Below are 26,613 nucleotides of genomic sequence, written 5' to 3'. Positions count from 1 at the left end.
TATATATATCATAGTTTAGTAAGATAATCTCCCTTGACTATTCTTAAATTAAAACTGTAAACCTTTAGATTTTCCTTCCTGTGATAGCCCCATCTCCTGGGGAATAAATAACTACTACAAAAGATAAATTTTAATCAGACTCTGCCTTCTGGTTAAAACTGATAAAATTATCTGAGGCTGAAATTTAGTGTAAGGAGTTTTTTTTGTGCTGTTACTTCCTCAACTTTCTAATTGAAAGTTTGCTATATGTACTCATTGTAAAACATGCTTTAGTAGCTATCATTTATTAAACACATTATATGCCATCATGACAGGCTTTTCATAAATTATATGTCATTTTCCCAACAATCCTATGAAGTAGGTACTGTTAGTCCCAGTTTATTTGAGACAACTGAGGTTTACTGAGGATAAATAACTTACCCAAGACCACACAGTGTCAGAGCTAGGAGTGCAATGTAGATCTGGCCGACTCCAGAGCCATGTTCATGTTACTCTGTACAGTACTTTTCTCTTAGACATGTTTTCTTTTTTCCCCTCTTAGACATGATTTTTTGTCTTTATTTTTTTTAATTGTTTTAATGTTTATTTATTTTTGAGAGCAAGACAGAGACAGAATGCAAGTAGGGGAGGGACAGAGAGGAAGACGCAGAAGCAGGCTCCAGGCTCTGAGCTGACAGCACAGAACCCATCGTGGGGCTCGAACTCATGAGCTGTGAGATCAAGACCTCACCTGAAGTGGTTAACACCTGAGCCACCCATGCGCCCCAGACATGATTTGCTAAACAGTAACTGCTTTCCTGATATTTTCCTTAGATTTTTGAAAATTATACTTATTTTGAGATGATTGTAGATTTTAGTTGTAAGAGATAATTGAGATATTCCTTGAACTCTTTATCCAGGTTCATACAAACTTAGTACAATATCATGACCAGCATGCTGACGTTGATAGGATTAACATACAGGGGCATCACCACAAAGATCCTTTATGTTGCCCTTTTTTAGCCATACCTACTTTGCTTCCATTCCCACTCCCTCTTTAATCCCTGGCAATCACTAATCTGTTCTCCCTTCTGTAACTTTGTCATTTCCAGAATAGAACTAGAATCGCATACTATGTAACTTTTTAGGTTTGCCTTTTTTCACATTCAGCATAATTCTTTGGAGATTCATCCAGGTTGTATATATCAGTAATTTGTTCATTTTTATTGCTGAATGGTATGTATGTACCACAGTGTGTTTAACCATTCACTCCTTCGTTGTTTCCAGTTGGGGCTGTTAAAAATAAAGCTCCTATAAACATTATGTGTAGGGTTTTGTTTGTTTTTGTTTTTTGTTTTTTGTGGGTTTTTTTGTATAAAAATAAGCCTTTATTTCTCTAGACTAAATGCTCAGGAGAGCAGTTGCTGACCTCTATGGTAGCTGTGTAGTTAATTTAAAAACTGCTAATTTGTTTTGCAGACTGGCTGTACCATTTTATATTCTTACCAGCCATAAATGAGTAACCCATTTTCTCTGCATCCTCTCCAGCATTTGGTGTTGTCACTTTTTTATTTCAAGTGTTCTGATGGTTGTGTAGTGACAGTTCATTGTGATTTTAATTATTTCGCTAATAACTGATGGTGTTGGATATGTTTTCATGTGCTTATTGGCCATCTGTATATCTTTAGTTAAATGTCTCTTCATGTTTTTTTCCCATTTTTTCAATGAATTGTATTTTAATGATTTTTTTAAGTAATCTTTGTACCTAACATGGGGCTCGAACTCACCATCCTGAAATCAAGAGTCACATGCTCTACCCACTGAGCCGGCCAGGTCCCCATTTTGTGATTGGATTGTTTGGTTTTTAATTCTGATGAAGTCTATTTTATCAGTTTGTCCTTTTACAAATCCTTGTTTTGATGTCACGTTAAGGAACTCTTTGCCTATCTCAAAGATTTTTCGACAAAACTATAAAAAAAGTTAAAACTGTAAATAGTTTTATAGTTTTCCATTTGTCATTTCAATATGTGATCCTTTTTGAGTTAATTTTTGTATGAGGTGTGAGACTTTGATGAAAGGTCTTTTTTTTTTTTGGCTTGTGTATGGTCCAGTTGCTTTAGCACCATTTGTTGAAAAGCCTATCTTTCCATCGAATTGCTTTGCATTGTTGTCAAAAATCAGTTGGCGCCTGGATAGCTCAGTCGGTTCACAGTCTGACTTTGGCTCAGGTCATGATCTCCCACTTCATGGGTTCAAGTCGGGCTCTGTGCTGACCGCTCAGAGCCTGGAGCCTGCTTCGGATTCTGTGTCTCCCTCTCTCTCTCTGTCCCTCCCCTGCTTACATTGTTTCTCTCTCAAAAATAAACATTAAAAAAAAAAAGTCAGTTGGGTAGACTCAGCAGCTGTCTGGGGCACTGGACTTTCCATCCTGGAACCATGGCCTAATTTGTTGGTAACCTGGAGAATGCCCAGGTGCTGGTGGACACTTAAAGCTTGATTGGCTACATTTTGGCAGTATGCCAAGATTGAGCTGGTTCCTCTTCTCCCTGCTTAGATTCCTGGAGTTACTCAGAGCTTGGAAAAATAGTCAAAAGAGTTCTCAAACAGCCTCACAGTTATGGACGCTCTGCTGAATGTTTTGGTGACCACTGATGTGTGGATATAGTTTTATGTCTTTGAGATCATAGGCAAGCATGGCATTGTTGACTAGAATGTTTAAAGACCAGTCTTTAACATCTGTTTATATTTGGTTTATTATTTGAGTAAAATAAGACAATATATCAAAACAATGAGTTGGGCATATTTGTGGGGATCTGTTTCTGGGTTCTGTCTTATGTTCCTTTGATCTATACCTGTCCTTCTGCTTAATGCCACAGTCTTAAAGTAGCTATGCATTAAGTGTTGAAATCAGGTAGATTGATTCCTCCACTTCTGTTGTTTTTCAAACTTGTTATAGCTATTACAGTTCTTTTGCCTTCCCACATACATTTTAGAATAATCTAAAGTGATTTTGTCAGAATTTTGGTAAGTATTCCCTTCAACTCCGTATATCATTTTGAGGAGAATTCTCATCCTTACAAAATTGAATCTCCAAATCCATGAATAGGACAGGCCTCATCATTTTTTTTTTTTTTTAAGATTTTATTTTTAATTAGTTTCTACACCCAACTTGCATCTCGAACTTACAATCTGTTGTAAGATCAAGAGTTGAGCACTCCACCAACTAAACCAGGCAGGCACCTCAGTTATGTAGCTTTTAGTATAAGTGTCCTGTGTGTTTTGTTAGATTTTCATGTATTTGATTATTCTTTTTGAATTATTCTAAATGGCATTTTAAATTTCATTATCCACATTTGTTACCAGTATATAGAACCACAATCAATTTTTGTGTCTTTATCCTGTATCCTCTAACCTTGCTTTACTCAGTAATTTTAGGAGTTTTTAAATAGATTTCTTGGAATTTTCTAGATAGATCATTTGACAGTTTTAGTTCTTCATTTGAGATGTATATGACTTTCAGTCCTTAAGTTTGAATTATAAATATTTTTACAGGACATGTGTAGTCTTCCAGATTTCGTGACATTTAAGAGTTTTCCTGGAATCCCGTTACAACACATCTTCATTGCAGCAGGAGACGACTTGTTAGATCTCATACAAGGCTTATTTTTATTTAACCCATGTACTCGAATTACAGCCACACAGGTATTTTAGCATATCTTTCTTATATTAGGAAATATGATGATAATCTTAACTCTGACACTGATAAAATAGAGTATCGTAAGATTTTCTAACATTCTTTAAATACAGTAAAGATGTGTTTTTGTTTTAAGGAGTTATAAGTTTTATCTTGTACCTAAGCTACAAGCCCCATTCAGACTGGTATTAAACTACATCATGCATACGCAGCAAGAGAGTTTACTTTTGCTTAGGAACGTATAAATATGTATTTATTTCATAATTAATTGGCTTTCAAGTAGCTTACCTAGAGAAGAAAAAAATAAGAATGGTTTTGTACTTGTTAAATTAATGATATTTCAGTTAATGCCAAGCCTAATGCCAAAAGTGTTCTGGTTTTTTTCCCCCATGAAATGCAGTCTTGGTATGCATGCTGATCATTGTCATAGTCAGAAAGTGATAATGGGGAGAAAATGGTATAGTTCCTTCTTTTTCTTTCTTAAAGATTTTATTTAATTTTATTTATTTATTTCAATGTTTATTTATTTTTGAGAGACAGAGCTCGAGCAGGGGAAGGGTAGAGAGAGGGACATAGAGAATCCAAAGCAGGTTCCAGGCTCCAAGCTTTCAGCACAGAGCCCAGTGTGGGCCTTGAACTCACAGACTATGAGGTTATGACCTGAGCCAAGTTAGATGCTTAACCAACTGAGCCACCCAGGCACCCCAGATTTTATTTTATTTTCAAGTTGCTTTATTTTAGAGAGGGAGCAATCAGAATCGGGGGAGGGACAGAGAGAGAGAATCCTAAGCAGGCTTGGTGCTGCCGGTGCGGAGCCCAATGAGGGGCTTGATCCCACAAACTGTGAGATCCTGAGTTGGACGCTTAACTGACTGAGCCACCCAGTCACCCCTAAAGATTTTAAGTAATCTCTGCACCCATTGTGGGACTTGAACTAAAAATCCTGAGATCCAAGTCACATGCTCTTCTGACTGAGCGAGCCAGGTGCCCTGAAAATAGAAAAAACTGTATGCTTACAAGAGACAGAAAGATAATCTGAATAGAACAGACATCGATACTGACCCTAACTTAAGGGAAATAAGAATCAAACTCAAAAAAATTAGAAGACCAAGAATATCTGCTTTTCCAAAAGAAGGAAGAAATACTGTCCAACACAAAAACAAAAGAACATTAGATTTGAAAGAAAAAAATCCATTGTCTTTGTTTTAAAAACAAGCACAAAACAAAAAAAGGTTAGTGTCCTAAACACTTAAAATTGGGGCAGGGAGGGGTGCCTGGGTGGCTCAGTGGGTTGAGCATCTGATTTCAGCTCAGGTCATGATCTCACAGTTCATGGGTTTGAGCCCCGAGTTGGGCTCTGTGCTGACAGCTCAGCCTGGAGCCTGCTTCGGATTCTGTGTCTCCTTTCTGTGCTCCTCCCCTGCTTGGGCTCTGTCTCTCTTTCTCAAAAATAATTAAACACTAAAAAAAATTTTTTTTTTTTTAAATTGTGTCAGGGAAGTGTAGAAATGCAACACAGTACAATGATTTGGCTTCATTAAAGTAAGACCCTGATTAAAATGAAATGTCATAAGTCTTCATATCTGTGCACAATATACCAAGAATATAACATAGATATTTTTTCACTTAAGTTTATTACAGACTACCAGATCATTGTTTAATGCATTTACTTCTATAGGCCTTCTCTTTTTGGCAGTACATGTTACCTTCATACATACATGCTAGATATTTTACGATTAGAAGCACTCTTCTCATTTCAAATAAGTACCTTATCGTTAACCTTTCCATACACACACACACACACACACACACACACACACACACACTACCTTCATCATAAGAAATTTGAGATAAGGTCAGATTATCTAGAAAGTTGTTTTCATTAATAGTAAAAGTCAAAATATAAAACATGTAAATAAAAATGTATAGAAAAATACTAGTTGTACAACTTATTTGGGTTATATTTTGATAGAATTTTTTACTTAAAAAATGTTTATTTTTTAATTTTTTAAATATTTGTTTTTGAGAGAGAAAGTGCACGCAAGTGGGAGAGAGAACCTGAAGCAGGCTTCAGGCTCTGAGCTGTTAGCATAGAGCCCAATGGTGGGCTCAAACCCACAAACTGTGAGATCATGACTTGAGCTGAAGTCAGATGCTTAACTGACTGAGCCACCCAGGTGCCCCATAATGAATTTTTTAAAATGGGTTTGACTCATGAATATCTGTCTTAAAGTTGCAATGAGATAGTCTCCCTTTCTTAAATCTCTGATAGCTCAGGATTAGCTTAATTTACTTAGGGAACTGCTGATTTGGAAGCATAATTTAGAAATGCAACTCTCTTGAAGTAAGGAATCTCTAAATTGTCACTGCAAATAATGTGAAATAATGTTGTGAGAGGAAATGCTTGAAAAGTTTGTATGAATTTCTTTATATTCCTGAAAGGATTATTGAAAAGGAATTTTTGTGCCTATTGAACTGTACTGTGCAAATAATGTATGAACTTGACAAAATTGTCATTTAGAATAAAACTATTTTTATTGGAATTCAGGACCAAAGTAAAGAAAGTATCATGTCATAGAACATTGAACAGGTATTATGTAGAAATAACGTTGCTCATTTCATTCCCAGTAAAATTTTTAATTGTGGTAAATTGTTGGATTTTAATACATTGTTACCAGCCTGTTGCGTCTTTTAAAAAATTTTTAAAAATCTGTATTTACAGGCTTTGGAATTTGAATACACATACATGTTGTGACAGACTTTGAAGTTCTTTTTAAGCAAGTTTTTGTCTTTACATGTTGAACTATAGAGCCCCTTATGTATAGAGAGCTGAATTATACATGTCTTAACTAGGGATATTTCATATTTAATATAGGCTGTTCACCTGTAGAAAAATTACAAGGTAGTCTCTTTTTCTTAAGGTAATGAAATTTTCAACCAATACCGTTATATGTTTCTTTGTAGTAATTTGCTCATCCAAATTCTTGAGATTAATTTCATGTTGGAAGTGGGGCATTCACATAGTGTTTTTAATGTTCTCAATACTTCTGGTGTTTTGATTTTCATAAACAGTTCAGATACTCACTTAAAACCCTACTTTCTTTGGTATCTTTTCTTTAAAGGCATTGAAAACTAAGTATTTCAGTAATCGGCCAGGGCCAACACCTGGATGTCAGCTGCCAAGACCAAACTGTCCACTGGAAACTTTAAAGGAACAGTCAAATCCAGCTGTAGCAACAAAGCGGAAGCGAACACAGGCCTTGGAACAAGGTAAAACTTTATTTTCATAAGAAATGAAATGAATTCAGAAAACTCCAAGTAAGTAATGTATAGCTAGTGACTGAGGGGCAGCTAAGAAATGTAGATTGTGAGCTGTTTGCTTTTTTCTAAGTGTATGGTAGAGAATGTGGTATTTTAGCCATATTTGTTTCCATTGAAAATAATTTAATTAAACCAAACATTTTAAAAGGATGTGGGCACTTCTAAGTATACCTCAGCGTTGCACAAACTATCAATGTGTGCCTTATTTTCTTTATAAATTTTTATCGGTATACTACATGCTTAATGTTTAACAAGTGCTATTAGCAAATCAAAGCAAGTAAAATATATTGGATGTAGTTGGATGCAATGACTGGTTAGAATTGCCATAAGATTAAATGTGAACAACCTCATTTTTTTTTCACCTAGGAGGATTACCCAAGAAGCTAATTTTTTAGTTACAAAGATCACTGGACAGTATTTTACTACTGAAGGAAATAGTCCAAAAGGCAATTAATGGAAAAATAGTAAACGTTAAGTGAATGCTGTAGAAGGAATTTGTAAATATTCTACACATGTAAAATATGTAAAACTGGATTATTTTTATTAAATGTATTTTAAAACAAACTTAATTCTGATTTTTCTGATGAGAGTGCAAAAGTAAGATTAAATTCAATTCTCTGAAATGTAGAATTGAAAATTCATTAAGGAAACCTTAATAAAAATAATCATCAGTTATTTTGATGACCTGGCCCATCTAGCTTCACAGATTTATAGTAGTATTTAAAAATGGGGTAGTAGGGGTAGAGGTAGTATTTAAAAATGGAAGCAGTAGTAGTAATGTAGCATATACCTACGACCTAGAGTTAACAAATGTTAATATACTAAATAGGAAAAAAAAGATAAAACTACAAATGAAATTGAGGTCCCTTTAATATGCCATTCCATTCTTTTCCTTTTTGGCTTCCCGAGGGAAGCGACTCTCAGGAAATGAGTGTCTTTCCATGATTTTATACTGCTATTTTATAAAAATGCATGTAGTAATATACAGTATTGTTTTGAGTCTCCAAGTTTTATATGAATGATAGGCTATCTCATACTATAATTTATTTTTACTCAAAGCTTTTTTATTTCTTCCATGTTAATACATATATAATTTATTTAACAGCCATCTAATATATAAAAATAATCTATCTTACGTATACAACACTACATTCTTATGCTTTATTTATGGACTGTTATTTTTCTTTCCTGTATAAAAATTACCGTAAGTGTATCAGCATAAAGTAACACAAATTTACTAGCTCACAGTTCTATAAGCCAGATATCTGACCTGGCTCAACAGTGGTTTTCACATAGGTCAAAATCAAGGTGTCAGTTGAACTGGACTCTTATCTGAGTTTCTAGAGGAGAATCTGCTTCTATGCTTATTCAGTTTGTGTGATTTTAATGCACATGCTTCCTGTCCTTGTTAGCTGTCAGCCAAGGCTTTTCCCAGCTTCCTAAGACAGTCCCATGCCTTGTCACATGGCATTCTCCATCTGTAAGCCAGCAGCCGTGCTTAGAATCTTTTTGGTTTTCTTGTCTGCTACCAAAAAGGGAAGTCTGCTGTCTCAAGAAAAAAAAAAAAAAAAAAAAAAAAAGGTCACCTGATTGGATTATCCATATATTAAGGTCAATTTACTTGGGATTTTAATCTCTTTATACCAGTACCTAGATTAGTACTTAAATAATCAGGATGGGAATCGTAAAGTATGCATTTTCAATAATGTTGATATTGCCATATTTCCACTGTGTTCCCAATAGCTATTTAGTTCTTAAAAATGAAGAACTCTCCACACCCCACCCCACCCCACCCCATCCCAGGTGCCTGGGTGGATCAGTCAGTTAAGCATCTGACTCTTGATTTCAGCTTTTGATCTCAAAGTGGTGAATTCAAGCCCTACACTGGGCTCCTTGCTGGGTACGAAGTATACTTCCCCTTATCTTACTCCATATATAAAAACTAACTCAAATTGGATCAAAGACCTAAACTCAAGACCTAAAACTGTAACAACTCTTAGAAGAAAATATAGAGGAAAAGCTTCATGACATTAGATTTGGCAAGGACTTCCTGGATAGGACCCCAAAACACAGGCAAGAAAAGTGGGGGGAAAAAAGACATAGGGCATCTGAGTGGCTTAGTGGCTTAAGTGTCTGTCTCTTGATTTTGGCTCAGGTCATGATGGGTCATGAGATGGAGCTCTGTGTTGGGTTCTGCACTGTGTGTGGAGCCTGCTTGAAATTCTCTCTCCCCGTCCCTGTCTCCCTGCCCCTTGCTCACGTGCTCTCTCTCTCTCTGAAAAAAGAAAAAAAAAGACACTGGACTACGTCAGCATTTAAAACTTGTATGTATCACAGGAGTGGTAAGCAACACAGTGAAAAGAACAGAAGAATATATTTGTAAATCATATATCTGATAAAAGATAGCTCAACAATAAAATATTTTAAAAAATGGGCAAAGGACTTGAATAGACATTTCACCAAAGATGATCTAGAAATGGCCAATAAGCATGTAAAAGATGCTCAACATCACTAATCATTAGGGAAATGCAAGTCAAAACCACGGTGACATACCCCTTCATACACGTTAGGATCACTACTATATATAAAAAAAAAAAATCATAGAAAGTAATAAGTGTTGGTGAGGATGTGGAGAAATTAGGACCCTTGTGTACTACTGGTTGGAATGTAAAGTGGTGTAGCTGCTATGACAAACTGTAGTCTTTGCTTAAAAAAATTTTAAAGGCATTTTCATATGATCTAGCAATTTCACTTCTGAGTTATATGCCCCCAAAATTGAATGCAGGTTCTCAAATATACACGGTCATCAACACTGTATGAATGTATTTGTTTCCCCTCATCATCTCTAGCACTCACAGAATCTTTGTGATTTTTCCTAATTTGGTATCTCATTATCATTTACTTTTTTTAAAAGTCTACTGTTGTTGAATAGTTCCTCACATTTGCTTACCATATATAATCCCTCTTTGTGAACTGTTGATTTAGATTCTTTGTCATTTGGGGAGTATTCCAAATGTTAGCAGTTTAAGCATCTGCATTTTATATAATACACATATACACACGTTAAAAAAGAACATTTCTAGCTTTTATTGTTTTTTACACTTAGATATTATTGAACATGCCCAAATCTTTGCTTTCTTTACCTTTTATTTCATATGTTATTACATGTATTAGTTCTGTGTATACTCTTTATCATATTCCATTGACCTGTTGGTACCACACTATTTTAAATAATGTAGCTTTATATTACTACCAGGACAATGCAATTTAGTGTCTAGTAACAGTAGTTCCTCATCATTACTCCTTTTTTCAAAATTTATTTGCCAAAGTTCATCTTTTATTAATATTTATTAAAGGCAACTAAATGTTCTTGCTTTAACACAACTATAAATGGTTTCTATTTTATATTGTTACTTCATTTTACCTGTTGTTACCTCATCTATAAGTAGTATTCAGTGTAGCCATATATCTTTTGTTTTGTTTTTTTTTACTAGAGATCATAACTAAAGTTTTATAAAACTTCTAAAACTTCTGACAATGTAATGCATTTCCTTTGGCATAATTGTGATATTACTAATATAGCAACATTCCCAGAAGGTATTAAAGATTTTATGCAATACCTTAAAATTCAGCATCAAAACCAAAGAATGGTGTAAGTGCTAGAATTCTGCACAGTTCTGGCTCCAAAGTGTCATCACACCAACAAAAAAAGAAGCTATAAAGGTAACTAGCAATGCTTTGAATATACTTCTGCCAAAGTCCCACCATGATAACTTTTTTATTGAAGTTAACTTAAGGAAATTACTAGTTGTAACCTTTCTCTGGCAAATGAAAATCCTGAAAAATAGCAATAAAACAAGATACATGTATTTCAAAAATTATCATGCAGCCACTCCTAGGCATTGTTATTTCTTAGAGCATTAATTTATATTGTTGCTTAAGTCAAAGATCCCTTTAGTCAATCAAAATAGTTTAATAACTTTTTTTTCTCAGAAATCACTTTCTTGTTTTTAAGATGTTGGCAAATACTGAAAATTTAATAAAGCATACTAATGTAATTTATAAAATCCATCAGCACAGAATATTAATAAATTTCTTGTAGAAAACATTTGAGTATTTAAGCTACCTTCTAAAACTTAGAAATACCCATAAAACATACAACTTCTGAAGATGTAGCAACATTTGTACAGTCCTTTTTTAAAGTATCATAATATAAACAGCTCTCAGGTCTGATTTCAACTGATATATCTTCAAAACATGATATTTGATGGCAAAGAACAGGATCTTTTGAGAGTTCTTGTGTAGTGCTGATCTCTGTGAGGGTGCTGGATTGAACAAAGACAGCCCGCAGAACTTAAAATGTGAACACTTGAAAACACAGGATCATGCGGTACAGGGAATTCTGAAACTTTCCCCCATGCATTTTTTAATGGAAAATTGTCTTTCACAAGATTTTTTTCCTTATTGTCATTTGAGATGGTGTCTTTCTCTTCTAATGCCCGAGCAAGCATGTAACTAACTTTTCTTTGATGAGCCAAAGCTTCTTCTTTGTCATTCAACTACTTGGACAAAAAATAAAAATATGCCAATTAGTCAATAAATCACAGCATATAGAACTATAATCAGACTTTTTCTCAGAATGTTCTGTCTTCAATCTGTTAAGTCAGTCAATGTAAATACATTAATTAAATAAGTTAATCTAGCGATGCCCAAGTATTATGCTACACATTACTGAGGACTTTTTTTTTTTTTTTTAAGGAGGAACAGAAGTTTCCTTCTGCTGAAACTTTTGTAGGTCATCTGAAGAGAGAGGAAAAACATACACGTGGTGTGTGTGTGTGTGTGTGTGTGTGTGTGTGTGTGTGTGTGTGTGTGTAACATCAACATGTAATTACCCCTGCAAGAGAAGGCTGAAGTTCTTTATTTGTGAAATTTTTAAAATATATTTATATGTGAATAAATGACTTTAACCCTCTTGTATAGGTAAGTATGTTCATATAGCATGAGTCTTTTAGTTTTAGTCATATGAAATAGGGATAATGATTCAAGATATAATGTGTGAGAAAGTTGCCTTGTACATTTTAAAAATTCCTGAATTAAGTAAAAGGTCTTGTCATGGACTGTATGTGTAAATGCAGATGACAGAGGTACCTGCAGTTAATTACAGGGAGCCCCCTCTTTTCAGAGGTGAAGCTTTAAACTTGTACAGGAAGAACATGGATGGGAGAAGTGGGAAGAGCATGCAGGGAATTTAAGGAGATGAAGATCAAAACTGGAGGATGGTACCTCAGCTGAGAAAAGGGCATAAAAGGCAAGTACAGAGTACTGAAGAACGGAATTTTTAAAAAAAGAGTTGAATTAATAGGAAACAAAAAGATTAGCTTAACCACAACTTCTAACAAGAGAAAGCAAAAACACTGACCAACTCTGTTAGCATCTTAAAGACTTCCTGAGGATTATCCTGGTCTTCAGTCTTCTTAGAACTGTTTTCTGAAGGGAGCATACCCAACAGTTTCTGCCCTAAGGTCTTCTTACTTCCTTGTGATGGTAATCCTAAAACTGAACATGCAAATCAACTGAAACATAAAAACCCTCACTCATATACTTCCAGGAAAAGAGGTAAGTCTGAACCAAGGATAATTCATTTGTAAATCAGTCAAGAGGTGGTTCTCTTCTGGAGAATTCTGGTGAGTCAGGCATCAGTGTAGTGGGAAGAGAACACAGACTTGAGAGGCAGGATGGCAAACGGAGGTTGAGTGGGTCACAGCGTAAGGACCCAGAGCAATGCCCTGCCTGCCGCTCTACTCCTTGGCTCCCAGCGATAGCTTCCCTCGAGAGAGCATGCAGCCCACATTACCAGATCATCTCAGTCTTCCAGAGGAAGCAGCAATCCAGATGTGTGTGTGAAGTCTTCCAGTGTTAAATGTCAGCCACTTTACCAACATTATTTGACAACACTATGTAGACCCAACAAAACATGTCTGCAGGCCACAAGTGGTCTCTAAACCATGCAAATCCTGTGTTAGAGGAGAAAGACCTGGACTTGAATCCTCATTTAGCCCCGTACTCAGTGACCTTGGACAAGGTCTCTGTGCTTTTTTTCTTGAATGAGAATAATAGCCTCCATGCTTCAGGATTGCTGTGTCATTAAATAATAGAGCATAGGGGCTGGGAGAAGGGAGTGGACAGTTAGGGTTTAATGGGTAGTTTCTGTTTGGAAAGATGAAAAAGTTCTGAAGATGGATGGTCTTGATGGGTACACAACAATGTGAATGAAGTTAATGTTATTTAAATATGGTTAAAATGGGGGATGCCTGGGTGCCTTGGTCTCAGCTCAGGTCTTGATCTCATAGCCATGAGTTCAAGTCCTATGCTGGGCATGAAGTCTACTTAAAGTTAAAAATGGTTAAAATGGTAAATTTATGTATATTTTAACACAATTAAAAAAAAAAACAACAAACATGTAGCCCAGGTACTGACCTAATGTTTAAAAGTCCACATCTTGAAATGTGTACACTGATGATGTTCTTTATAGAAAGGATGCAGTTTTATAGCAGAAGGTACCAAAATTGTGGATTTATACAAAGAAAACATCAAGAATGCCTTTGGAATGCTCTGCAAATGGTCTAATGGAAAACTGAGAACAGATAAAAGACAATTCCCTTTCCACCCAATCCTGATAAACCACAGCTACCGGGGCTCATTCACTGACCTCTTTCTCAAGCAACTTCGACAAAAGGAGAAAAGCCAGACAAGTTGATGTGCTCATTAGCTTTGATGAGTGAATGAATCTGCATCTCTATTTGTAGTCTTAAAAAAAAGAAATATGCTATAACCTATCTCTCAGAACTCATCTAAGCTGCCATATCAACAAGAAAAGTTAATGTCTTCTAAGATGTTAACCACATACAAGAAACTGACCTATGGCAACATCCTGTCCCTCTTCAGATTACTGAAATCCGTGAATAAAATGAATCAGTCTTGTCACTAAGAAACTGACAAAAGAGTAGGGGCACCTGAGTGGCTCAGTCGGTTGAGCTTCCAACTTCAGCTCAGGTCCTGATCTCACAGTCTGTGAGTTCAAGCCCTGCGTCGGGTTCTGCACTGACAGCTCAGAGCCTGGAGCCTGCTTCAGATTCTGTGTCTCCCTTTCTCTCTCTCTGCCCCTCTCCCACTCATGCTCTGTCTCTGTCTCAGAAATAAATAAACATTAAAAAAAAGAAACTGACAAAGAGCTACTGACACTTGTATGGACTTGTAAAGGCCTTTCGGAGATGAATCAGTTATTTTAAATTCTGCTTTCAGTCTCTTCAGGGCCTTAACGGAAAACAAAGCATGAGCTATATCTATCAAATCATATTTTTAATGGAAAAGTTTTTCAAGTTTGTCATTAGCTAAGAAAGGCAGTCGTTCTAGAATATAAAATGAGTATGTATTCAAGTGCTGAAATGAATATTAATCTACCTCTTAGGAAAAACCCATTTTGTCTGTCTAGCACTACTTTTTGGCCAACTTCCATGCACACAGTGGGTGGTCTTCTGTGCAGATGACAGAATGTGGCAGGCTTTCATAAGATTGTTCTAACCATGCCTTCCCCTTCGTTTTCTTTCTCCCATAACTCTTCTCATCTTCCATCAAAACAAACAAGCAATTAAATTACATTTCCAAAGGGATTTGCCTTCAGTTCACATCACAGAACACCAAGGTTGTGCTTAAAGAGAACACCTTTGAAAATTCGGCAGTCCAGCTCCTATCAAGGGCTTAGCTTAGGACCTACACATTTGTGGTCCTTGAAAGAACTAGATATTAACATTTTCCATCAATTCCTAAAAGACTAAGTATATGGACTGTGTTTGCATATTTGCCTGGCAGAATCACCTACACTGAGTTGGACACTAAGGTTATACCTTTGGCCTTTATCAAGGGATTATTATAGATAACAGCCATATAAATGCTGATTTTATATTTATCATAAATGATTGTTGGGGATTTAGACATTACATTAGCCAGCTCAGGGATTTTTGTTGTAAGTCTCATGTCAGAATACCATTTTAGAAGTTAATTTCAGGATAGTGTGGAATGCCTCCTGAAGAGTCAGTGTTGAGAGTTAGGATTTCCTGTGTTGCCCTGACTTCCACCTGATAAACAGTCTAAATACAGAAGTCTTATGATCTGCTTCTATCTACTTTCATAGTTCTTGTTTATCGCTTCCTTTTTTATTTCCCTATATTTTATTTTCCCTCTATTTATATTTTCCCTATATTTTATTTTATTTTCACATCACTTGACCTGTATATTATTAGGAATATGTACTACTTGAGAAAAAATTAAAAATAGGTATCTTATTAAAAGTTTCATTTTTAATATTCTAAGACTCATATTTCCAAAGTTCATCTGAACACAAGAAAGATTGGAATTAGGATTATTGGTTTTGACATATTAGAAAATATTTAGAAATATAGTCATCTCAGAATTTCAATATTAAAACATCTAAACCTACAAATTATATAATCTTTCTTGACTAATAAAAGATTACAAGTTGGAATTTTAAATTGAAGCAATGTGAGTTGCACTGAAAACTGATACTGAACATTTAGAGAAACTAAAATTTCTAAAAAATAACCGCTACTTTGATTTTATTGGATGATCTACTTCCAACTGTCATTTTTATTCTGTTATTCCATTTTTATATATTTTGTTCACACCAGTACAATACTGAAAAATGGCCATTAACTTTTGATAGGTTTGTGAAAAAAACCTAACCCTTGTTTCATTTTTATAAAAGTATTTTATTAATATTTCCAACTTAAGATTTTTCCTCTACTCCTCCATCTCCTTTTAGAATCATACATTTCAGCAAAGTTTAATTAGACATACTTAATGTTTGGGTTTCACTATTTTTTAAAAAAATTTTTTAATGTTTATATTTTGAGAGACAGATGGAGCATGAGCAGGGGAGGGGCAGGGAGGGAGGGAGACACAGAATCCGAAGCAGGCTCCAGGCTCCAAACTGTCAGCACAGAGCTAGATGCCGGTCTCAAACTCACAAGCTGTGAGCTCATGACCTGAGCCGAAGTTAGACGCTTAACTGACTGAGCTACCCAGACACCCGAGTTTCACTATTTTCATTATGTCTAGGCAGTTTCCCTTTAATCACTTAGCACTCATAAACTGTCCCCACTAAACATGTTCTTATTTAAATGAGATAGTTGAGGGGCACCTGGGTGGCTCAGTCAGTTAAGGGTCTTTTTTTTTTTTTTTTTTAATTATCTTTGAGAGAGAGACAGAACACGAGCAGGGGAGGGGCTGAGAGAGAGGGAGACACAGAATCTGAGGCAGGCTCCAGCCTTCGAGCTGTCAGCACAGAGCCCAACACAGGGCTCGAACCCATGAACAGTGAGGTCATGACCAAAGTCAGCACTTAACAGACTGAACCACCCAGGCACCCCATGACATCTGACTCATGATTTCAGCTCAGGTCATGATCTCACTATTCTTGAGATTGAGCCTTGTGTCCGGCTCTGTCCTGACAGCTTGGAGCCTGCTGGGGATTATCCCTCTCCCTCTTTTTGTCTCCCTCCCTAACTAGTGTGCACACACACTCTCAAAATAAGTGAAGAATTTTTTTTTAAGTAGCTTAAATGAGATAGTTGAGTAGTAGAAAAGATTCTACTGTTTTATGGTTTTGGTGATCCCAATATTTCTTCTGCATATGTAACGTCCAGTGACCCCCTTTCTTCCCATAGTTGCTAAATTTTTAATAAATCACAACTGTGATACTTTAATTATATTCTCCTTTCATTTAACGGTGCATAATCAACTTTGATTATAATCAAAACCAACTAAAATTGTACCTGATTATTGCCATTATAATTCATATTTACCATCCTCCTTAAGGTGCTTCCAATTTATCCATTTTGTTGCTTTTTTACACATTTTATCCATTTGTGTCAATCTTAGTGCCTGGTCATTTTTCCTCATCAATTGTTGCTCAAATGCAATTCTGAATGCATCTGCCATTATGTAAGCTTCTTCTTTACTCTTCTGCAAAAGTCCCAACTAGTTTTGAAAGAAAGTTTGACAGGTGTCATATGCAAAACTAGAACAATTCTTGCCTGAATGCTGAGTAACATTAGCAAATGTAGTCTCCTGCCTAGCATGTATCTGTCAGTCTGATCTATTTCACGTGCTTAAACTAATTAGTACTTGCTGATTCCCCTCTACAGTAGGTGCCCACTCTGAACTAGATTACCAGGAATTTCCTTCCTGGTGCCCGATCATTCCTTGTTAATCCACTTCTTGGACCTTACCTCATTACCACAGAAAGGCCTTGTGTGTGTCCTGCCCAACAAGTAAGAAGGGAGGATGCCAAAGGCTGCATTTCCATTCTGTCTTGGGCCAGTCTAGACAGTATCACTGAAAATAATTATGAATGTCACCTTTTAGATACGTGCCATAACTGACCCTGACTGATCTTTGTAATCTTATGCTTGTCTTAATGAACTGCTAATTTTTAGCTGTTATTTTTCCTATGTCTGAAGACTTGAAATTCCATACCTTCAATAAAGGTAAAATATTTTTTAAATTATGGTCCATGTTTGTATTTGTTATTATAATTAACTATAATGGCAGCTGTCATTTAAGTGCCAGCACCTGCATGGTGCAGTGCTAAACATTAAATGTCTGCCTCTTCTATTTCCGCAAAACAGCCCAATAACTAGTTATTATTCTCTGTTTTAACATGTGTGTCCAAACCGACACACATAGAAAATACTAGAGCTATGACTCAAACCTAGGTCTGGCTGGTACAAAGGTCCCTTCAGGATACGTTGCTGTTTTTCTGCTAAGCTTCATGTTAATCTCCCCATTTATCAGTGTTGTGGATCCTAGTGATTTTAAGCATGAGCTTTTTCCTCTAATTATAAATAGAGTAATTTGGGGACCATTCATAGAGAAAAGAAACATAAACTTAGGAAATGTTAGCTATAAACTTAGGCAAACAACTTTATGTTGCCATAGTGTCATGCCAAGTACTATTTGTATTTTGGAACCATGTAAATAAAATCCAGTTTGTATGTTAATTCTATCACATAAAAGTAAGCCTAAGTAATTCTATCACATAAAAGTTCCACAGCCAGTGACTACTAAAAGGAAGCTAATTATTGCAGATACTTCCCTTCTATTAATAGAAAAAAAAAAAAGCTTTTAGTGTTTTGATAATATGGTACTTACCTCCTGTTTGAGCTTAAGAAGCATTTTCCGAGCCGATGCTGCCATTTTGGCACAAGCACAGGGACTCCCTCCAGGACCATGGCAAAGGCAGGCTCCAAGGACAGCAAGCTTTAAACCCGAAAACATTATTCCCATTACTGAGGGTCGCACTACCTAGCTGCACACAAACGCAAGGGCACTTACACACATGCACATTTATATTCGAGCATGCAATTCAAATAAATTGGAAAGAGAAACAAAAATAGAAGAAAACTGACAGGCGGATTTCAGGATCCAACCACAAATGAGGAAAGAATGTTACTACTTGGAACAAATCCATAAAGGAATTCTACCTTGCTTCTTTTCTTTTTCCAAAACTTCTAAATTGGCACCAGTTTCTATGGTCTGAATCCCTGCCAGGAACTTGAAGTAATATTAAAATCTACCTTGTCGATTTGTGAATGAGCTTAGCCTGGCTGCCCAGCATTTACTCCTGCCAGCTCCCACCAGGGAGAGGTGCATGCTTAAAAATGATGAATGAATTTTAATATGTCAGGAAAATAATCATCCCTCCATTTCTAAAAAAATACTTGTGATTGTGTCATGCGAGACACAGCTAACACAGCTTATGCTAAAACTATAAAAATAAGAAATGGGGCAGGAAGTGGCCAGCACATGTCCTAGTGTACCAGAATGTAATGCATGGTACCAGTAAGGTTGAGGCACTGTCCTGGGGAAACCAATGGGCCTCTCTTACCCTCAGTCTCAAATTGCTAAGTATAGTGCTATTCTAGAACATGTCGCAGACGGTGACGGGGAAAAGGAAATAGAAAATCTCCCTCTTGTTCATCTTTCATACCTGCCTACCTACCTCAAGACCTGAAACCTCTGTAAAACCACATTTATCACGGCACTTGTGTTCCTGAGCTGCCATCTGCTGTTTGATCTCCAGCATGGCGAGGGCCTCCAAATACTGTCGATTTAAAACTAGGAAGGGCCAAAGAAGAGAGTGTTAGTTACGCAGTCTGACTCCGGCCTCACCTAAGCTACTGGTTACACCAACATCATACACTCACTTCTTACAAGCAGTGCATATGTAGACATTGCCTACCAGAACTGCACAGCCAGAAAATCTGATAAAATAGTGGGTATCAAGCGAGATAACAGATACTTAACATTAGATGAAATGTTACTGTATTTAATGTGGAAGTGTCCAAAGTCTGGTCTTCATTTGCTCAAAGAAAATGTGTAGGATTTTCAAAGAACATACAAATGCAAATTATTTGCACTTGCTAGATCTTGAGACCACCAGATGGTGAGATCTCATGCATTAATGTCAAATAGACCAGCTATCCAAACTCTATTAGACTTCTATTATGAGTTTTCACAAGTTCTCAACCATTTATAACAAGAGCGGTCCTACTATATCCTGGAACAGAAAATCGTGACTTCTCCCCGACTTGTTGCAGAGTGAGGTGGTAGAGAGGGAGTGGATGTGGTTATAGGCTGCTGCTTTCCTGAACTAACCTAACACAGGTGAAATCTCCCATCTGCTCTAATCACAGGTATGGAGAAGCACCATTTTCTCTGGGCAGTTCTCACCCAGGAGCTCTGCCACTATTCACTTACTAGACTACAGAAAGTGCCCCTCTCAGGCCCATGACCTGATTTAGAACTTTGTCTCCTTCAAGCCACTACTTTAAAACAGTTTCTGCTAAGAAGGAAAAAACAACACATCTCTTAAAATTATATAAAAAGTTGATGCCATCTTAATATTCTTAAAACATCTTGGAGGCGCCTGGGTGGCTCACTCGGTTAAGCGTACGACTTCAGCTCAGGTCATGATCTCATGGTTCGTGGGATCAAGTCCCACCTTGGGGTGTGCACTGACATTGCAGAGTCTGCCTGGGATTCACTCTCTCTGTCTCTCTCTCTCTCTCTCTCAAAATAAATTAATAAACTTAAGAAATATATTCTTAAGACATCTTAATATTCTTTTATTAACTTTTGTCATAAGGTGACTTATTACATAAGGGGTGTGTGTGTACACACATATAGGTAAAAACTTTCAAGTCTGTAGTCAGTCAATATCTTGAAAAAGCAAGAGTGCTAGTATTAGCCTTAATACTATTAGAATACATTCCTACTAATGTCCCCCCAAAAAACATGTACTTAGGTTTCTCAAATATGAGGTGCTCTACCATTTTGTTTTACACTGAGTAGAAAAACAAAAGGATAACGGGAGAATGGGGAGAAATGCTTACTGGATACAGGGTTTTACTTTGGAGTGATGAAAATCTTTTGGAACTAGATAATTGTGCAACATTGTGAGTGTTATGAATTATTTACTTTTGAATGGTTAATTTTGATATGTGAATTTCATCTTAAAATTTTTTCATTAAAAAAACCCTAATGATGCATTTCTTGGAAGTATGTTACTTCTAAATAATAGCACTTTGTCTATTGATACGTATGTTCTTAACATAGGACACTAAAACTGATATTTTAACATAATATTCTTAAGCAATCATCAAAATAATGCTCTTCACTTACGTGCATTTTCCGACTTCAGCATTTTAATTTCTTCTGTTTTCACATTCAGAGTTTCCTTGAGGACTGCATTTTCACAGTTTAGCCTGGAAAAAAAGTACCCTCCAAATAACTAAAACATTAACATTTCATTGTTTTTGTTTTTTTAATTTTTTTGATGTTTTTATTTATTTTTGAGACAGGGAGAGACAGCATGAGCAGGGGAGGGGCAGAGAGAGAGGGAGACACAGAATCTGAAGCAGGCTCCAGGCTCTGAGCTGTCAGCACAGAGCCCGACGCGGGGCTTGAACTCATGGACTGAGATCATGACCTGAGCTGAAGTTGGACGCTCAACCGACTGAGCCACCCAGGCACCCCTAACATTTCATTGTTAAATGAGAATATTTGTATCCCATAATCAGAAAACAAAAACCCAGATAAAATTTTTCCTACTTCAAAACAAGCTAGAACTTATATGTGTCACAAAACGAAAACAATTTAGAGTGTGGTAAGATTCTGGACATACTCTTAACCCTTCTGTATACTCATCTGAGAAACAATCAGAAGTATCTCAAATGTTTTTTTTTAATTTTTTTTTAACCTTTATTTATTTTTGAGACAGAGAGAGACAGAGCATGAATGGGGGAGGGTCAGAGAGAGGGAGACACAGAATCTGAAACAGGCTCCAGGCGCCGAGCTGTCAGCACAGAGCCCGACGCGGGGCTTGAACTCACGGACCGCGAGATCATGACCTGAGCCGAAGTTGGCCACCCAACCGACTGAGCCACCCAGGTGCCCCAGAAGTATCTCAAATTAAAACATAAAAAAATAATAAGGAGGGGGGCTGCTGGCTCAGTAGAGCATGCGACTCTTGATCTCAGGGTCATGAGTTCAAGCCTCACATTGGGTGTGGAACCTACTTAAAATAAAAATTTAGGGGCACCTAGGTGGTTCAGCTGAGTGTCTGACTCGTGATTTCGGCTCAGGTCATGATCTCAAAGTTCTTTTTTTTTTTTTTTTTAATTTTTTTTTTTTTAACGTTTATTTATTTTTGAGACAGAGAGAGACAGAGCATGAACGGGGGAGGGGCAGAGAGAGAGGGAGACACAGAATCGGAAGCAGGCTCCAGGCTCTGAGCCATCAGCCCAGAGCCTGACGCGGGGCTCGAACTCACGGACTGTGAGATCATGACCTGAGCTGAAGTCGGACGCTTAACCGACTGAGCCACCCAGGCGCCCCCATGATCTCACAGTTCTTGAGATTGGGCCCTGCATCAGGTTCTGCGCAGGCAGTGCTGAGCCTGCGTGGGATTCTCTCCCTTTCTGTCTGCCCCTCTCCTGCTCATGCTTTGCTGTCTGGTTCACTCTCTTTTTGTGCAGGCTTCATAATAAAACCTCTTTTGCTAGTTCTGCTTAATTGAAGAATATCCTAAAAGGCAGTCTACTGACAGATGCAAATCTGGGTGTTTGAATCAGAATTTTCTGGATTCTGTGCCACAAAAACAAAATACAAAAACCAAGACAACACTATTAAATTGACATAAATTAAGATTTATGATATTCTCTTGAGGAGGCACTTTTATGCATTGCTAGTAGGAATGCAAAGTGGTACAAGCCTTACAGACAAGAATTTGATAACATCTAATAAATCTACATATGAATTGACCTTTTAATCCAGCAATTCTAAGAATTTACACCAGAAGTACATCTCCCAACAACACAAAAATATATATGTCAAAGCTGTTTACTGCAGCACTGTTTACAACCGCAAGATACTGGAAACAATCTAAGTGCCTCTATATGGGAGAATAGTTGAGTGCACTATGGCACATCCACACAATGGAGTGGTTTCCTGGATATATTGTTAAAAAGGAAAAACAGTGCAAAAGAATATGTACAGTCAGCTGTTCTTTGGTGTAAGAAAGAAGGAGAAATAAGAAAACAAACATATCTGCCAATTTGTGCAAACAGAAACAGAGGAATGATAAATCAGAAAACAGTAACTGGTTATCTATATAGATAGTGAGGGAAAGGAAAGATGGCAGGTTGGGAATGGGGTAGGGGCCCTGGGGGGAGAATGACATTTCTGAGTATACCTCAGAATAGTTCTGACTTTTGGAAGCATGTCAGTGTTTTACAAGGTCAAAAATAGATCAGACGAATAAATAAATCAACAAGGATGATGAAACAACTCTAAAACAGAATATAGATAAAAAACAAATGAACTTAAATGAATTGTATAACCACAGAAGGAGAAAGAAAAACTAAAGTCAGCTTTGAACACTTGTTTTGACTGGATCCCCTCAGGCGAGAAACAAAACTGCAAACAAATATTGAACTCTAGTTAGTAGGTTTGATTTTGCAATGGTGTGTATGAGCAATTCTAAAGCTACTTTCTGCATATTCTATGACAACAAATAAGTAAACATTGGGTGAAAAGAGCCAGGTTTCTCACTGGAAGTTACACATATGGAAATGGGCAAGGCTCAAATGCACCCTGTGGTGGTGGGTTGCAGTTGAAGATATGGGTGTGAACTCAAGGGTTCTGAACAGAGAGCGATGAAGAGGTAGATGTATATGTCAGTGTGTGTGTGTGCATTTCCAGTCGTCCTCTCAGAGGACCTCTTAGCAATGACTTCCAGTAGCCATAAGCACACCTAGCACTAAGATCTTGATTTCTAAACACCATTCCCCGCTAAAAGGAACCAGGACTCCTTGGAAAGATGCCAATATTGTAAGCATAGTGGCCTATTACCTCTTGTACCAGAAAGCAAGAAAGTGCTCCAACAATAACAGGGAGGTGTCAGAAAGCCACAGGAGCCAGCTTGAAGGGGCTCCCATTGACTGAAGTTGGAAAACCGTATTCAAAAAAGAAATTATGATAGTAACCCATTGAATAATGCAAGAATTCATGAATCCATTTTGGTATAAACAAATGGGGGAGGAAACAAGCTCTTAAAATGCCAGCAAATAAATATAGAAGGAATAACAGAATTAGAAAATTACCACTTGGCAACCGTCATAGTAATGACTGCTTCAGGCAGAATAAGCAGTGGATGTCAAACTAGTGGGTGAAAATCCGATAAATCACATCATCTCACAGCATCTCCCCACAAGATGCTTACTAATCACAAGGGGGAAAAGGATGGCTTTATAGTGGAAAATGAGGGCAGATACCACCCCTTAACCAAATAGTCAACATTCATATGCGAGGAACGGGACAAATCCACATTGCAGGCTCCCTGATATGATGCACTAATAACACAACATTGTTTCAGTAGTAATAGTGCCCCAAATGCATAACCTGAATCGAATTCAGAAACACCAGACATTTCCAATGTAGTATAGTATATAACCACCCTGTCCTCCTCAAAAAATGTCAAGGACAAAGAAGCACTGATAAATGTTCCAGATGTTTTCCCCTTCCTTCGCCCTCCCTTACTCCTCATAGCTGTTTCAGATTAAAGGGGACGGAAGTTTAGATATGACAACCAAATGCAATGCGTGATTCTGGACTGGATCCTAGAACACAGGAATTTTTTTTCTTTTGATATAAGGGTATTATTACTAGGATAATTAGCAAATCTAAATAAGGGCTGTAGGTTAAACAAGAATATTAGGAGGCACCTGAGTGGCTCAGTCAGTTGAACATCCAACTCTTGGTTTCAGCTCAGGTCATGATCTCAGGGCTTCGTGGATTCAGACCCCTCCATCAGGCTCTGTGCTGGCAGCACAGAGCCTACTTGGGATTCTCTCTCTCTCTCTCTCTCTCCCCCTCCCTCACTCTCTCTGTCTCTCTCAAATAAACTTAAAAAAAAAATAGAGTATTAGGTTAATGTTTTAATTTTGATCATTTTACTATGGTTATGACAGAGTTATGTCCCTTTTAATTTTTATTTATTTCTTTAAGTTATTTTGAGAGAGAGAACATGGGCAGGGAAAGGGCAGAGAGAGATGGAGAGAGAGGATCTCAAGCAGGCTCCCAGCAATCAGCACAGAGCCCGACAAAGGACTCAAACTCACAAACTGGGAGGTCATGACCCCACCTGAGATCAAGAGTCAGACGCTTAAACGACTGAGCTACCCAAGCGCCCGAGTATGTCCCTTTTTAAAAAACAGAAACTGAAGTATTTAGAATAATGAGGCCTTATATGCAACTTACTCTTAAATGGCTCAGATATCTATCTGTATCCACATATGTAACTATAGAGAAGACTAAGACAGAATGTTAAAGCAAATGTGGTAAAGAGTTCTACTTTGGAGAATCTTGAAGATATGCAGGATTTCTTTGTACTATTCTTGCAACTTTTCTATACATGTTAGCTCAGACTAAAAGTTTTAATACCTAAATTAAAAATTAGGTATTAAAGCCATCTATAATCCCAGATACCAAATCAGTTTATCAGTGACTGACTTTATAATATGTGTATGTTATAATTTAAAGTTACTAAATAGAGGCGCCTGTGGCTCAGTCCGTTAAGTGTCTGACTTCGGCTAGGGTTGTGATCTTGTAGCTCGTGGGTTCGAGCCCTGCGTCGGGCTCTGTGTTGACAGCTCAGAGCCTGGGGCCTGTTTATGATTCTGTGTCTCCTTCTCTCTCTATTCCTCCCCTGCTCATGCTCTGTCACTCTCTCTCTCAAAAATAAATATTTTAAAAAATTAAAAAATAAAGTTACTAAATAAATTCATACTAATAAAAATTGCTTAAAAGATATATGAAAAACAAATGCCAATGATAAAATAACTTGGAAAACATGGCTCTTACATTGCTTTTTATTTTTGTATGTTTATTTTTTGAGAGAGAAAGAGAGAGCAAGCTGGGGAGGGGCAGATATAAAGGGAGAGAGAGATCCCAAGCAGGCTCCATGCTATCAGGAGAGGGCCTGACACAGGCAGGGCTCGAACCCATGAACCGTGAGATTATGACCTTAGCCAAATCCAAGAGTCAGATGCTTAACCAACTGAGCCACCCAGGCACCCCCTAAAATTTTTTGTTGTTGTTGTTTTTGGTTTTTTTTGAGAGGGAGAGAGAGAGAGGGAGCAAATAAGTGAGGGGCACAAGGAAAGACAGAGACAGAGAGGTAGAACTCACCTAATGTGGGACTCAAACCCACCAACCAGGAGATCATGACCTGAGCCAAAGTCAGATGCTTAACAACCGAGCCATCCAGGTGCCCTAGAGTTTTTTTATTTTTTAATTTATTTTTAATTTTTTTTAACATTTATTCATTTTTTTTGAGAGACAGAGACAGAATGTGAGCAGTAGAGGGATAGAGAGAGGGGGAGACAGAATCTGAAGCAGGCTCCAGGCACAGAGCCCAACATGGGGCTCAAATTCACAAACCATGAGATCATGAGCTGAGCTGAAGTTGGTCACTTAACCGACTGAACCACCCAGGAACCCCAAGTTTTTTTTATATTTTATTTTATTTTTTGTTTTATTTTATTTTTTATTTTATTGCCTAGCATTTTTTTTAATTTTTTTTTTTTTAATTTATACCCAAATTAGTTAGCATATGATTTCAGGAGTAGATTCCTTAATGCCCCTTACCTATTTAGCCCATCCCCTCCAGTAACCCTCTGTTTGTTCTCTATGAGTCTCTTCTGTTTTGTCCCCCTCCCTATTTTTATATTATTTTTGTTTCCCTTCCCTTAGGTTCATCTGTTTTGTCTCTAAAAGTCCTCATATGAGTGAAGTCATATGATATTTGTCTTTGACTAATTTCACTTAGCATAATACCCTCCAGTTCCATCCACGTAGTTGCAAATGGAAATTTTTTTTTTTAACGTTTATTTTTGAGAGAGAGAGACAGAGAGACAGAGTATGAGTGGGGGAGGAACAGAGAGAGAGGGAGACACAGAATCCAAACCAGGCTCCAG

At 37.1% G+C, this 26,613-nt stretch overlaps 2 protein-coding genes across 7 annotated transcripts in view; one reads left to right on the top strand and one right to left on the bottom strand.

Moving 5' to 3' along the window:
* The window catches only part of CDK7 (cyclin dependent kinase 7), a 62,024-nt gene that overhangs the window by 30,525 nt on the left and 4,886 nt on the right, over positions 1–26,613 (top strand). For 2 of the 5 annotated variants that reach the window (XM_040451503.1, XM_040451535.1), the window contains 3 exons: positions 3,532–3,681; positions 6,796–6,943; positions 7,361–8,548. In XM_040451503.1, coding sequence (XP_040307437.1) covers positions 3,532–3,681; positions 6,796–6,943; positions 7,361–7,389 — 327 coding nt within the window. In that variant the 3' untranslated portion in view covers positions 7,390–8,548. Of the gene's footprint in view, positions 1–3,531; positions 3,682–6,795; positions 6,944–7,360; positions 8,549–11,752; positions 11,986–12,179; positions 12,398–26,613 lie in introns of those variants that run through there. The other 3 variants (XM_040451515.1, XM_040451508.1, XM_040451524.1) reach the window with 3 other exon arrangements.
* CCDC125 (coiled-coil domain containing 125) overlaps positions 10,058–26,613 on the bottom strand; it is a 31,403-nt gene continuing 14,847 nt past the window's right edge. For both annotated transcript variants that reach the window (XM_040451483.1, XM_040451491.1), the window contains exons 7-12: positions 20,759–20,841; positions 19,077–19,192; positions 18,227–18,334; positions 16,879–17,053; positions 12,417–12,553; positions 10,058–11,553 (exon numbers count right to left, since the gene is read on the bottom strand). In XM_040451483.1, coding sequence (XP_040307417.1) covers positions 11,245–11,553; positions 12,417–12,553; positions 16,879–17,053; positions 18,227–18,334; positions 19,077–19,192; positions 20,759–20,841 — 928 coding nt within the window. In that variant the 3' untranslated portion in view covers positions 10,058–11,244. The remainder of the gene's footprint in view (positions 11,554–12,416; positions 12,554–16,878; positions 17,054–18,226; positions 18,335–19,076; positions 19,193–20,758; positions 20,842–26,613) is intronic.

Source organism: Herpailurus yagouaroundi, unplaced genomic scaffold, assembly GCF_014898765.1.
Source record: "Herpailurus yagouaroundi ecotype Mexico unplaced genomic scaffold, PumYag 29, whole genome shotgun sequence".
Taxonomy (NCBI): domain Eukaryota; kingdom Metazoa; phylum Chordata; class Mammalia; order Carnivora; family Felidae; genus Herpailurus; species Herpailurus yagouaroundi.
Note: the sequence above shows the minus strand (reverse complement) of the source record. Positions and strands in the feature narration are given on the sequence as shown.